At 44.5% G+C, this 15182-nt stretch overlaps 1 protein-coding gene across 1 annotated transcript in view; it reads right to left on the bottom strand.

The window, feature by feature from the left end:
* PRICKLE2 (prickle planar cell polarity protein 2) overlaps positions 1-15182 on the bottom strand; it is a 339199-nt gene that overhangs the window by 84671 nt on the left and 239346 nt on the right. Inside the window, exon 2 of the mRNA XM_065885383.1 lies at positions 13375-13558. Within this exon, the coding sequence (XP_065741455.1) occupies positions 13375-13518 (144 nt within the window). The 5' untranslated portion in view covers positions 13519-13558. The remainder of the gene's footprint in view (positions 1-13374; positions 13559-15182) is intronic.

Genomic DNA, 15182 nt, shown 5'->3' with positions numbered 1-15182 from the left:
GCTTGCAATGGTTTGCAAAATGATGGAAGAGGAGGAAGAGTAAAAGGGGCTTAAGTGTTCAAAATCTTGACCATCAAAACTCGGGAAATCATAACCTACCTCCTCCTCTCCACCTAACACTCAATGCCAGTGAACACGAGGATATCACCTCTTATTCCTAATACCCTTTGGCAAGAATCAGAAAGGAGGTTTCCTAGGACCCCAGGATTGCAGGGCAAGAATGAAAAGTCAACGTTGAGCTAGGCTAGTTAATGTTTACAGTCCCTCCTAGGTTGCTGCTAGACTTTTTGGTACCGTAATGGAAATTAGAAAAAGACACCCCCCTCCACCCCAACCACAAATTACGAAAAGCAAGCTCCCAGTCTCAGAAGAGAGAGCCCTGTACCACAACCAAGTAAATTGCAAGGTGTCCCAGGTTAAATAAAATGTCCTACTCTGGCTGGCAGTCACCAGAGCCCAGGTGAATATCAACCTTTAATCAACCCCTTGGCCAGGCACCTTTGTGCAGTATACAAACTGTACAACCGTACGTGGCAGCCCTGATCCCCTACCAAGCTGAGAGGTTATGAATTTATCCTTTTGCTTCAGGAAGTACAGGTTCAGAAATTACCTGAATAATGATATTCCCTTAGCACGATACGACCACTGAGTTTTTACCAGTCTTTCTAATTGCCATCGCAATAACTACCGCCACTACTCACCGAGTGCCAACTACCTGTTAGGCACCGTCCTAGAGCATTTACAGAGATGATGAAATGAGCCAGTCTGTGGAACTGATTTTTTAGTGCCGTCCATCTGGGTGTTGATGAATTTCTGTCCCAAATCTTCGTTTTCACCGCGCATAATTAATATTGAGCACTTCTTTCTGACAGTACTTGATCAGAGGGCTCAGTTACTTCCTAAGGCAACCATGAAACCTTAGGAAGACTCCGGCACTGGCATGCAAAGATGCTTGCCTTCCTGTTTGCTAAAGAGCAACTTCATTCATTCGCTTTACTGAGGTATTTGAAACATAATAAGCTTCACATATTTGAAGTATACAACTTGGTAAGTTTTGACATATACATATACCCACAAAAGCATCAGCATAATCAAGAGACCGAAATACCTATTACCTTCAAAAGCTTCCTCTGCCCTTCTGTCGTTCCTCCCTCCTACTCTCTCCCCATGCACCTCCCCATCCCCAAGTAACCACTCATCTGCTTTCTGTCACTACAGATTAGTTCAAATTTTCTAGAGTTGTATATAAACAGAATCAAACAGTATGTACTTTTACGGTCTGGCTTCTTTCACTCAGAATAATGATTTTTATTTTTTTTGCAGTACGCGGGACTCTCACTGTCGTGGCCTCTCCTGTTGCGGAGCACAGGCTCCGGACGCGCAGGCTCAGCGGCCATGGCTCATGGGCCTAGTTGCTCCGCGGCATGTGGGATCCTCCCAGACCGGGGCGTGAACCCGTGTCCCCTGCATCGGCAGGCGGACTCTCAACCACTGTGCCACCAGGGAAGCCCGAGAATAATGATTTTGAGATTCATGAATGTTGTAGTATATGTCAAGAGTTCATTCCTTTTTATTATAGAGTAGCATTCTACTCTATGATCCAACACCATCTGTTTACCCATTCATCTGTTGATGGACATTTGGGTTGTTTCAATTTTGGGCTATTAAAAAGAAAGCTAAGAGCTGCCATTTTTAAAGCTCCACGCTTAAGGCACTGTCTCATTTAATTCTCACAACCATGCTACAGTTGCATAATGACATTCTTATTTTTCCAATGATGACATGAAAGCTCATGGAAGTGGATGAACTTGGCCAATGTTTGTGAGCAACACAGCTAGGATGTGAACACAGAGTTAGTCAGTGTCAAAGCTTATACTCTTGGACACTACGAGCTCCGGGGGATAGGTACTTACAAGGTAGAAGCCATGGGACACCAGCACAAAGCCTGAAGTCTGTGTGGGTCTTCCTCAAAGAGGGACTGTCTGCACCTGCCTGTGAATAACCGCATGCTACACAAAGCACAACGGCAAGACAGGGCCTGGGCAGCTCCAGTTCTACACTGGACCTGGAAAACAGCCACAGCGAAATCACACCTAGACTAAGGGCTTGCGCTTAACGGGTACTTAATAAATAACTGCTGAATGAATCCATGGCTGAATGCCCTAGTGAATGAATGAACGGATGGACAAATAGATGGACAGGTGGACGAAGGTAGTCACTAGTTGCCTTGATGGTAGATTCATCCAACCATCCCATGAAACTGCTCAAAATGTCTCAGGAGTCAGAAGGCGGAGGGGATCGTCTTGATAGTAAATCAACTGTCGCAGCAGCCCACAGCGTAGGCTGCTCCGTCAGCAGAAAGGGTGTGCAGCTGTGAACGCCTACAGGATGTCGAAGTCCTGAGGCTCACTCCTCATCTCCAGGATCCCGGAGCACATTTACTATAAAGGTTGGAGCCATCTGCCTTGAAAGCTGGGAACTCCAATGGCAGGTCTCCCCTCCCACATCTGCAAATGGGCCTTGGCTTCTCCAGGCCTTGCACTCTGCAAACGAGCCTTGACAGGGCCCTGCTGGTGGCACCTGGCCACCCTGCTGCTGACTTCATCTGGCAGAGGCCCTCCAGTCTACACCCCAATTCTGGTCCCATCTCTGACGGCTCCCTTGAAAACGAGCTCATTAACAGGCAATTTTATTGAAGGTTGCACAGACAGGCACATTTCCCACTGCCATCCGATGACGTCAGTGCATTTCTGGAGCCAAGATCAACAGCATCGTTCACGTGACTGGTTTCCTGAGAACCGGAGAAGACCGCACGCACTCAGGCTTCCTCCTAGCTTCCTTCTCCCCTCCCCTCCCCACTCACTCCTCACACAGCACTGAGAACACGGGGGTGAGTGACAGTGAAAGCTAACACAAGAGACGCAGCTTAGAAGAAATTTAATCCAATCCAGTTGGAGAGCCATGTGTCTCACCGCAGCCATGAAATTCCATTTTGAGCTCAGCACGTGCTGACGGAATAATGAAACGAAGATGACACAGCAAATGGCTGGCGAGTCTAATGATGGTTTTTGTGGAGCTTTTAGAGGGGTTATTAGATTCCCTCCCTATGAACCAGAACGACCCAGCAGGCCTAGAGAGATGAACTACTTCGTCATTCTTCTCTCCCTGCACCCACACCTGCCAGCCTCTGTCCCTCCTGGTACAAATAGCTTCTTACATAAAAAGAACAAACTGTCAATAGCCTGAAAGTGAATGGTGAAGCTGAGCGCCTGGCACTGCGGCCCCAGCCCAGTGGTGAGTCACAGATGTAGAATTCATGATTCTGCAACAGCAGGCACCAAAGCATCTTCTGGGCTAACAGGCCAAGGATAGAGCTGAAGAAGCAGGACCCGTCAACGAATTCTCAAAGTATCTTGAATTCTCCTTTAACAAACAGCCTTGTGTTCAGGCCACATTCAGGGTACGTCAGACAGGGGCAACAAGCTGGGGATGAAAGACGTCTTGCTCACGGGGAAGATGCTGGGGCTCATCCTCTATTACTGCCCATGGGCAAATCTGCATCAGTGTCTCGAAGACCCACCCAGTGAGGCTGGTGACAACGGCGGCTACCATTTTATGAGGACCTACGACGTGTCAGCCTAGATCTCCTAGGCTCTTTAAAGAGTAATTCATTTAGCCTTCACAGCTACGTTAGACTTTGGCATAAAAGTCTCTTCATTTTACAGACAAGACAACTGAAGCTGAGGGCAGCCAAGGTTATAGAGTTTATATGTGGTAGAGCCAAGATTTGGCTCCATGTATTTCCAACACTGCTGGTTTTCCGTAGCCCACGAGCAGCGGTTCTCAAGCTTAGGTCTATATCAGAAACACCTGAAGGCCCTGTTGAAAGAGAACGCTGGGCCCACCTCCAGAGCTCTGGTTCAGTAGGTCTGGGACAGAGCCTGAAAATCTGTATTTTTTTAGTAATTTCCCAGATGATACTCATGTTGCAGGCATGGGAACCAGATTTTGAAAACCACAGGAATGGGCTGAATCTGAGTAATCGAACCATTGTTCCAAGTAACAACTCAGCTCAGATGTCATTTCCTCCGACAGGCTTTCCTTGCCCCCTTCCCCCAATCTAAAGTAGATTCTCCAAATCAGGGACCAGCTAACTACAGCCTGTGGGTCAAATCAGGCCCGCTGCCTGTTTTTGTAAATAAAGTTTTATTGTCACATGGCCATGCCCATTCATTATGTGTTGTGTATGACTGCTTCTCCATGACAACGTCAGAGTTGGGTATCTGCGAGAGAGACTGTATGTCCCACAAAGTCTAAAATATTTACCATCTGGCTCTTTACAGTAAAATTTTGCCAACCCTGGCTCTAAATCACATCACCCTTTCTTTACTGCTTTCCCAGCACACATCACTCTCTGAAAGTGTACTGTTCATTCAGTGGTTGATCTGTCTGTATTCTCCACTAGAGTGTCAGCTCCCTAAGAGCAAGGATACTTGTTTGCTCATGGCTGTTCCCGCAGTACCTGGAAGATAGTTATCACTTGATAAATACCTGCTCAATGAATATCACTGTGGAGTGCCCAGGTATGGGACACAGTACTAGGAACACGACGGCCACTGGAGGAAGAAGACGAAATTTGGTTGTCACCAAGCGGGCTCCCAGCCAGGATGAGAGATTGAGAAGAGCTAGAGATAAAGAGATTGCTGAGGGAGAAACAAGCCTTTGGAGGTAGGACCATGCTACTTCCTGCAGCGATGGGGAAACTGGAGGTGGGGAAAGAGGAATTCCTTAGTCAGCAGGGTCAACTGGAGATGAGAAGCCATCTCCCTCCCCCGAGCATGAAAGAGCCTAGTGTGATGCACGCCGCTCCCTCCTCCAACACATGCCAAGCTGGCTACCTCGGATCTGATATCCTGGGTGGATCAGCATGGAAGGTGGGGGCAGGGGGCGGGGTGGGTGTGGAGGAAGAGAAGCCCAAATAAGGCTGTTGTGAATCCTGGCTCTGCCCATTACTAGCTGTGACATCCTTCCAGGTCAAGCCTGATTTCCTCTGAGCTGCAAGGTATTCAGTGGGAAAGTGGAGGATTTTATACAAGGATTAAATGGGACTGTTTATTCATGTAACATCTGTTTATTGAATAATGTATCAGACATCATTTTCGGCACTGAGTATGCAGTGGTGAGCAAGACACTGTGTCTCCCTCCAACAGGCTCACATTTTAGAAGGTAGGGCATATGACGAAAGGGGTAGACAGAAACGTATGTAAATTGTGCATTATGCACTTGGCATGGGGAACGTTCCTTGTTCCCTCTCTAGTCACCTCTGAACAGGGGATCTCTGTTGCCTTATCTCTGCCCGCAGGCAGAAACATCAAGGTGAAGGGTGATGGGGGCTCCTTCGATTTCCCAGGGGGAGGGACAGCAGTGGGACTACCCAGCCCTCATGTCAGTGGCTACCTTGGCCAGAGCTCGACACCGCATGGGCCCTGTTCATTTCTCCCCAGACCATCCAACAACACTCTCCCCAAATTTTGTGTGCAGATCCAAAGTTGGTACGGATTTCATCTTACTTCTGAGCTTCAAGTAAATCCCTGAACTTCTGCCACAAGCCAGATCTTTGCAGGGCGGGCTTCCTCATGTCATTCAGTAGCAGCTCAAAGACCACCGCCCCAGAGAGTCTGCTCCTGACCGATCAATCTAAAGTAGCTAATCCCCGCGGTCCCCAACACTCCGGCCCACAGCCATGATCACAGAAGCTACTGCATTTCCTCCATAGTATAAATTAAACGAGACAAAGCCCTAGGATAACTCCCAAAGCACCTAGGACAGTGCCTGGCACATGGAAGAGTTCATTAAATGTTTATAGCACTACTATTAGCATCATTTTAAAAATCACAATGTTGAATTATCTTAGTCCCTTGTTTTCTAATGTATAGGTCTCCAACACCTCCACTTAGAACTACAGTACAGCAGAAACCTCAGTGACCTTGGTTACTCTTTTACCCCCAGTGCCTAGTGCGGTGCCTGACACAGAGTAGGTGCACAGGAGTTAAGGGAAGGAAGGAACGGAAAGAGCCCAATCGCTATTCCTTTGTCACAACTTTCTCCAGCATAAGCTCTGACTCATTCTTCCACTCGGACCAGGGGTGTACAATGCAGTGGAAAGCTGCCATGAAGCCCACCCACTGGAGATGGCTGCTAAAGAGACTGTGACAGGCAAAGTAAGAGAGGCAAGGGCAAGGAGCCACGCTTCCGGCTGTCCTGCAGATCCCCAATATAGGCCATTCTCCTTTGTGGGGAGGTTCTCTTTGCACTCTGAGCGGCCTACAGAAAACTCCCTGGGGGCTCACTCACTCCTCCCAGGCCCAGGGACTGTGATACTGCAGGTGACCCCAGGCACCGAGGAAGGGGGTGGCAGATCTCATTTCTACAGCAGACAGCCCCCGAAGCCCGCTTGGGACCCTGGATATTTCAGAGTCAGGTGGCTCCGTCTGGTCCCCTGTCCAAGCTGCTCTGGCTCTGTGGAGCCAGAACTTCATTACAAAGAAGCTGCACCTTTATGACAATCCCACAGCAGAGAACCTGGAGAACAGAAAGGCTCCCGGAGCAGCACAATCCAAATGATTTGATTAAAAGCCTTTGAGCAGGCTGAGAAGGAATCCTGGATTTTGGTTAACCCTATGTTTAATGTCCCTTTTCCACCCAATATAACCTTCTTCTGCCTTGGACAGTCTTATGTTCCTTCCCCGCTTCTTCCTGCCTGCTCAGGGCAGTAGTAATCAGCAACACTTACGATAGCTTCACAAGAAGAGTGATAAGGAAACAATCATTTTATTGAGCATCTACTATGTGTACACACTGCCCTGGGAACTTTCTACACACTCCCTCACTCAGGGCCAGATCAGCCCTGGGCTCTGGAGGTCTAAGAGTATCAGCTCCTGGCTCAGGGTACCTGAGAATGAATCCCTCTCTGCTACTCCTTAGCTGTGTGACCTCAGGCAAGTTATTCCACTTCTCTGAGCCTTGCTTTACTCACTTCTAAAACAGAGACAGGAATGATAATTACTGAATAAGGTTGTTATAAGAATGAAATACAGTAATGCACACAAAAGTTGAAAATGGTGGTGGGCACATAACAAGTGTTCAATGAAAGTTGAAGAATTTTCTCCACATTATCAACATCATCAGGAGGAAACTGAGGCTCCTGGAAGCTGAACAACCCTCCTGAGGTCGGAAAGGGGTGGAGCAGTAGTCAGGTTTACTGGACTCTGGAAGTGAAGCTCTTTCCCACTGGACTATGCTGCTTCCCCTTCCCCTTGTGCCTCCCAATGGGTTCTCCAAATTTTACAGCGACACACATGGTCCTCTGGTTTGGAAACACAGAGGGCTTCTGCCAGACCCTTGGTTCCTCACACCATGTTCCAGACCCTGAGCCTTGGAGCTGGCAGTGCTGCCCCAGGTTTGTGCTGCTGCATAGCCCTTCCTAAGATGTCACCCATCTCCTCCTGCCCCTTTGGAACCTAAGACATCTCTGAAGCGGCTGGGATTATTAGGGGAATGTGCTTAGAATACATACTTTTAAGAGAAATAGAGGGAGCAGGAATAATGGATGCAGACTAGTTCTTCATGTAGAAAAACATTTAAAAGACCTTTATCTTTTCACCGTGTGATGCAACCCTGAACATCTCTGCTTCTGCAGAGGATTCTGGTGACCTGCCTGCCTCTTAACAAATAGTGGTGGGGTGCCTGCCACATGTCAGGAGCTCTGCTCGGTGCTGGAAAATTCCCGAAGAACAAGGCAGACAAGATCTCTGCCCTCCTGGATCTTAAAGCAAAGTGGGGGGGCCAAATATTAAACAAAAAATTACGCTGCTAAGTAAGTACAAGTTTGAGAGGCACTAAAAAGGAAAACTGTGGGGACTGTCACAAAGCGTGGGACTGGAGACCTAGTCTTGTGTTGGGAGAGTGGGGTCGCCAGAGAGACTCCTTGAGGAGACACTCCTTGACATCTGATGGATGAGTAACAGTCATCAAATTAAAATGAAAAGCCAAATAAAGAATTTTAGGTACCCTCAGCAAATAGATTTTAGAGTTTCACAGGGCTCAAAACCAGCTAATTCACCCCCATCTTTAGGTAGTACTGGAGAGTCTATTTTGCCACATATGGAAGAATGCTTTGAAAGCCAAAATTTGGGCAACTACTTCTAGTATCCACTCTTCATCCTTCCTGCAATAGTTTGAAGTGAACGTTGAGAGTTCCAGACAAATAACCCAACGGCTATTTTTTATGTGCAAAAAAATGATTAAGGTCAAGGTAAAATGACTAACATTTGGTGACATCCACATTTGAGAACTCTCCATGGATACCTGGAGTATCCAAAACATCAACGAAAAGGACACTCAACTCAGGAGAAGCAATCTGATGGTCTCTTCAGATTTTCAAGGATCAGGAGTAGAAGCACTAATTAAAAAAAAAAACCATATCCTCATGTACCCAATGAAGTCTATCCACCCAGAGGATGCACCGGTCACAACATTTCTGGAGGGCAGTTTGGCACAATGAATCAGAAGTCTTAAAGAGGTTTACACGTGACCTGTCCACCTCTAGAAATCGTGCTGAAGGCGACGAGCAAGCAAGTGTACAGAAAGGGTGGCTGCTCCCGTTTACTTAATATAGAGAAAAGCTACAAAGGATGCACACGTTCAAAAATAAATTTTCAGTTCGTGGTGGTACTCTTGGCATTTGGGAGGGGTCAATTCTCCTTCCAGTGCTGTCGTCTGATACTTTTCAGGCTGTTTAGCATCCCAAGCCCCCACCCACTGAAATACTAGTGGAGGTTCCCTAGTCATTTTGACAATAACTACCCGCTTCTGAGATTTTTTTTTTTTTTTTTTGATGTGGACCGTCTTTAAAGTCTTTATTGAATCTGTTACAATACTGCTTCTGTTTTATATTTTGGTTTCTTGGCCTCGAGGCATGTGGGATCCCTGACCAGAGATGGAACCCGCATCCCTTGCACTGGAAGATGAAGTCTTAACCTCTGGACCGCCTGGGAAGTTCCCCCACCCCTCAACCCCCGCTTCTAAACATACATTTCCAAGCACGCCCTAGTGGTGGGTGGTGCCACTACAGGTTAGTAACTACCAGTGGAGAACTATACAGCCACTCACAAAGATAATCTGGGTCTAAATATAGAAAAAAATGCAGAAAAAAAGTTCACGATACATAAACTGAAAAAAATTTCAGGATAAGTGGATAGCATCATCACATTTCTGTCCAGAACAAAACAGAAATGTACCCCATATATATACTTGTTACACACATGCAAAAAAGGTTAGAAAACAATTTTCCTTGGTTGGGAGAATTATGAGTGATTTTTATCTTTCTTTCTTCTTATCTTTCCCTTTTTTTCAATGGGCAAGTCTTCCCATTATAGAAGGAGAAAGCTATTCCTGTTTTGGAGGACAAATGGTGACCCACCTGTCACCTGTCCCTCACACCGTTTCACTTCTTGTTTTGACTTCTCGGGAGGATGGCAGGATGCACCTCGGAGAGCACTGGCCTCTGCTTGAGCAGCGTGGGATCACCTTCTTCGCTCTGCCAAACACTCAGCCTCCTTTCAAGGCAGCAGCTATAACACCAGGGCTAGGACCTGGTAGGTGCTCAAATAAAGGTTTGCTGAATTGACTCATCCTTTGCTTGTCCTGACTGGGCCCGACTTGTGCTGACATGTCCTCCAGGTTCTACCATTACTTTTACCCAGTGGTTCTCAACTGGGGTGTCCGGCTCATCCCCCAGGGGCAATGGGCAATATCTGGATACATGTTTGGTCACCCCAATGTTGCAGGGAGAGGGTGGTGAGTGCTACTGACATCTGGTCGGTGGGGGCCAGGGACGCTGCTAATCGTCCTACAATGCACAGGACCGCCCCGACACCAAGAATTATTCAGCTTAAAATGTCAACAGCACTGAGACTGAGAAACCCTGCTCACCGTTTTCCTTTCTTAAAGCTTGTTAAATAATTTCCAAATTCTTCCTAAAGTATTATCTACTGTAAATGTATCACCACAGCATCTCTAGGAGACAGGGCACATACAATGAATTGCTCAAGCCTGAGGAGAAATTGGAGCCTTATAGATAACTTCAGAGGGTCAATCAGGGAAGACTCCAGTTCTCTGCTCTGCCTCCGCAGGGATCTCTAGATAATACTAAACACCTCATTTGCAGCGAGCAGAGGCAAAGGATCTGGGCAACTTCTCCGATCAGTTTTCAGTCCAGCCATTAAAAAATACAAGAGAGAAGCCTTTCTTTTCCAGCATCGACTGTTACATTTATCATTTTCCACACTATTTTAAGAAGGTTGCGTTTTGCAGCTAATGGATTTTTATAAAATTAAGTGCTGGTGTTCAAGAACACCTCCCTAAAACGGAGGTAACTTTTGTTCACATTATATTAAACTGCAGAAGGCATTTCTCAGAAGAAATAGAATAATAAAGAGTGTCACCTGAAGGCATATTACCAACCCCACGACCAGGGAATAAAATGAAAGGTTTCTAACAAGAATGAAAACACGTTACTTGGAACCCTGACTTGTCTTGACTATTTCTCCTCCAGCACAAAGCATTTTAATGCTCACTGTAATTTCTCTTGATAGAAAAATGGTTTTTCTCAAACCAGAGACCACTAACATCGTATTAAACATCAGAATTTTTATTAGTAAAAGGCATTTAGGGTCTCAAATTTTTCTAAAAGCTACTAGGCAGCTTTTAAAAAATCTTTAAACCTATAATCAGTTCCATTAATAATAGACTTTAAAAGATCTCATAATTAAAAAATTTGAAGACCAATTTTTTCATGCAACATGATCCCCTGAAACACCTTTAATACAGATCCATAGTTTATTAGACAAATATAGAGCCCTTCAAACAGCTTAAAGAGACAGTCTCTCTCTGGAGAACAATTTCCTTTCTAATCACCTGTATCATATAGGTTTGAGTAAGTGTAGGGAATAGAGAAAACCATTTAAAGAAAAATACAGTTATCAGAGATGGGGATATCCTGCCATCTGACATAATTCAAACCACTTGTTTAATAGCATTAATCTTTTTTTTAAATTTATTATTTATTTATTAAAAAATTTTTTTTTGGCTGTGTTGGGTCTTCACTGCTGTGCGCGGGCTCTCTCTAGTTGCAGCGAGTGGGGCCTACTCTTCATCGCGGTGCGTGGGCTTCTCTTGTTGCGGAGCACAGGCTCTAGAGCGCAGGCTCAGTAGTCGTGGCACATGGGCTTAGTTGCTCCCTGGCATGTGGGATCTTCCCGGACCAGGGATCGAACCCGTGTCCCCTGCAGTGGCAGGCGGATTCTTAACCACTGCGCCCACAGGGAAGTCCTAGCATTAAACATTTTCTTTCAAAACAAATCAAAGAAAGTCATTTTATGTTTTCCAAAGACATTCACTTTGGATGAGGCAAGTGGCCTTCAAAAATACATAAGCACTTACTTTTGGAACTGGTGAATGTAACCAAGATCTTTAGCTTCTGCAGCTGCCTGTTCTCTTGGGGCAGCAGAAAATGTTCTCTGAATATGAATACCATAGAATGATATTTAATGGCCTTAGAAAAGAATCTACCTAAGCAGGGAACTGAAATAGCTTAACTTTGGAATTTCAGGGCCCAACTCAGCAGGAAGCAATGTGAATAAAAGAAGCGTGGGTCTCTTAGAAGCTGCTGGAAATGAGGTTAGCAAGAAAACGAAACAAGCTCACAGCTGTATCGAGGTGTGAAAACTCACTGCTCAAGTACTGCCAGTAGAATCGTGATGTCAAACACAGATATTCAGTCACCCACCACCTCATCTGAGTTTCCAGACAAACTCAATCAGATACTCTCATTCTTCTTCAACTTACTCTTTAATAATACAGTCTTTACTGGAACAGAAGAAAATCAAGATATAACCTTAACCTACAAACTAAGAGAGAACACACTTCTTTCTCTCTGCTGATAACCCAACACAGAAGTCCCTTCAATTCTCATGCAGATTATTTTCTGTGAATGTTTCTGTTCTAAGACATTTTCTTCCTAGTAAGAATCAGAGTAGAGATCACAAACCGGAAGTGCCTGTGGGGTGCAGGAAGATTAACACAAAAGGGCTTAGTGGAGACTAGGGTGACTTGGAGAGTCATTCTTTCTAAACACTTCCTGGAAAGAAGTACTAGTGCTCAACTCAATGGCCTGCACACAAATCCCTGAAAAGTAAGATTTTAAACTTTAAAATTAAAATTTCCTAATTTTTAAGTGTTAGTAATTTTTAAGTATTAGTGACTAATTCGAAATTTAAACAATCCTTTGCTGGCTAAACAAATCTTGCCTGTGTGCTTGATTTCATCTGTTAATTTACAACCTCAGAAAGAAAGAAAGAAAGAAAGAAGAAGAAGAAATGGCTCAGGGAAGACGAGATCGGGTGCATTCAGGGTGGTATGGCCATAGACAAGAAATGGCTAACCAAAGAGATGTTATCAGGGTCCCATCCTTAAGTTCTTGGTGAATTCTTAGGTCTTCCCTAACCATAAAGAACCTTTTCTAAAAGCATCACCACATCTCAAGTTCCTGACTTCACATTTCAGGGTTTTTAAGCTTCAAAACATTGTCAGACATAGAGAAGATCTCCAGAGAAAGAAACTTCTTGTGTCAAAGGAAGGGTATAGTGGTCTCACACTTAAGATTCTGATAAACCTGTGTCTCAAAGACGCACAGGGAAGATCATGACAATATCCAGCTTACAGGAGGGGCTTCTAAACCAACATGAGGCTCGTGGAAGAGAAAATTCCAAGTACCAAGAAACGCAAAGCAGAAGTTGTATATCACTGAGAGAAATGCAGTAAAACGAAAGAAACCAAGTTCATCTAACCAAGTTAATAATATTGACAACCTGTGGGCAGCGCCAAAATATTTCAGGAAATGTCAATGTCTTTCTTTGTAAAGCCAGGCCAAACTTTTGAACACAGCATTAGATCACTGGGAAGAAGAAGGTAAATCCTTATTTCCTTACAAAGAATCTTAACATTAAGATTGATGGCCAATGTAGAACGTCCCTTCCCTCTCCAAAAATGAAGTTTCGTTATCTAATGTTTCTAGACAATCTTTTGGTAACAGTTAAAAATGGCAATACAGAATGAATTAGCCATGGCCCACCCAAGGCTCAGTTTCATTTCTCTTTCTGGTTTCCCATTGGGGCCCCAGACATCTTCATCCCATGTAGCCCCACTTCTCTGAATCAGCAAAGTCAACTCTCCCTTCTGAACCGGAATGAGGAAGGACGGGTAAGACAAAGGTAAAAGCCAACCCCACAAATGCCCTCCTGTCAAGAAGGGTACCTGTTCAGGCTTCAGCCCCGGCGGGACCCAGGCGTACTCCTCCAAGGCACAGCCTGAGTCGTCATCCGAGGTCGAGTTCCTCTGGAAGTCAAACATGAGTTTGCTGACAGTCTTCTCCATCGCCAGGGGCATCACCGTCACCATGTGCTCCTCCTGAGGGCACTTGCAGTGCAGGCAGATCTTCCTGCAAGTGGCAAAGGCGGGAGGTGAGAAGGAAGGCAAAAGAAACCATGTTTTTCACTTGGCCGGCCACTCACCAGCCCTTGGATCCCAAACCACAAACACATTCCTTGGCAACCGGCTTCTGGCATCTGAAGGAGAGTTCCACAGCACGCCTGTCTTTGTAGAAGGCGTGGCACTGCGTACCTGGAAACGTCCTGAGCCATCAGAGGCCACCAGGTAAGCACGCTAAGGGTATTTAAACATGGACTGCAACCTCTTCTTCTACATCAGTATCCCAAGAGGAATGTCAGAACACCTTTTATTTTACTAGGTAGAACACTAGATATGGACCTTGACCACAATTTCCTTGACTGGAAGAGTAATTAAATATACACAATACATATGCAGACCAGAAATATTACCAGTAGGTTTAACAAATAGTGACAACATTCCGTTTTTATAAAAGGTTTCTAGACCTTAGGAAAAGGAAGTGGTTATAAAAATAACTGCAGGTGAGATTTTCTTTAAGAAGAGCAAAAATATTTTTGCCCATTAAACAAAGCTGACCCTAAGATCTCATGGGAAAGACATTTCCACCTCCACTAAAGGTACTTGTAGGTTTGAAATTCTAATTAGAAACCCCAAATTACCCCACATTGGTAGCTTTTTTTTAAATATACAAGAGGATCATGCATGTGAATTATTTCAAAAGATAGCAGCCAAAGATAACAATTCTCTCCCCCAAATAAAACACTTCTCTTTTAAGATTACCATCTGTTCCCTTTTCCATGGCTACAAAAATGATGAAGCAATAAAAACGCTGATGTCAGCAACACAAGAGCATTTCTAGCTTCTACCAGTAAAATAAAAAGAAAGGAAAAAAATAAAGGAGGAAGGAATTTTAATAAGCTGTTGTACCTGTACTCTGACCTTCAGAATTAGCTTCAGTAGCACCTTATAAAACTGATGAAACAGCCCAGAATTCTAATCCCCATGTGCCTGAATTTTTTGACAACAGCTTTGTGAAGATATAATCCACACACCATAAAATTCACCATTTTAAAATCTACAATTCATTGGTTTTTAGTATATTCTCAGAGATGTGAAAGCATCACCACTAATTTTAGAACATTTTCTTCACCCTCAAATGAAACTCCATGTGCATTAGCAGTAACTTCCCACCTTCCCCTCCCCCCAGGCCCTGACAACCACTAATCTATTTCCTGTCTCTAAAGTTTTACCTGTACTGGAAATTTCATATAAGTGGAATCTTACTATATGCAGTCTTTTGAAACTGGCTTCTTTCACACAGCATGATGTTTTCAAGATAAATCCATGTTGAAGCGTGCGTCAATCTTTCATTTCCTTTTATTGCATTACAATATTCCATATACTAAATTTTGTTTATCCATTTATCAAGTGGTAGACATTTGGATTGTTTCCACTTTTTAGTTTTTTTGAATAATGGTGCTTTATTTATGTACGCGGTTTTTTGTATGGATATATGTTTTCAATTCTCTTGGGTATTTACCTAGGAATGGAATTGCTGGGTCATACAGTAACTTAATGTTTAACATTTTGAGGAACTATCAAACTGTTTTCCAAAATATCTGCTCTTTTTTACATTCCCACGTGCTAATGAACGA

Source organism: Phocoena phocoena, chromosome 10, assembly GCF_963924675.1.
Source record: "Phocoena phocoena chromosome 10, mPhoPho1.1, whole genome shotgun sequence".
Classification (NCBI taxonomy): domain Eukaryota; kingdom Metazoa; phylum Chordata; class Mammalia; order Artiodactyla; family Phocoenidae; genus Phocoena; species Phocoena phocoena.
Note: the sequence above shows the minus strand (reverse complement) of the source record. Positions and strands in the feature narration are given on the sequence as shown.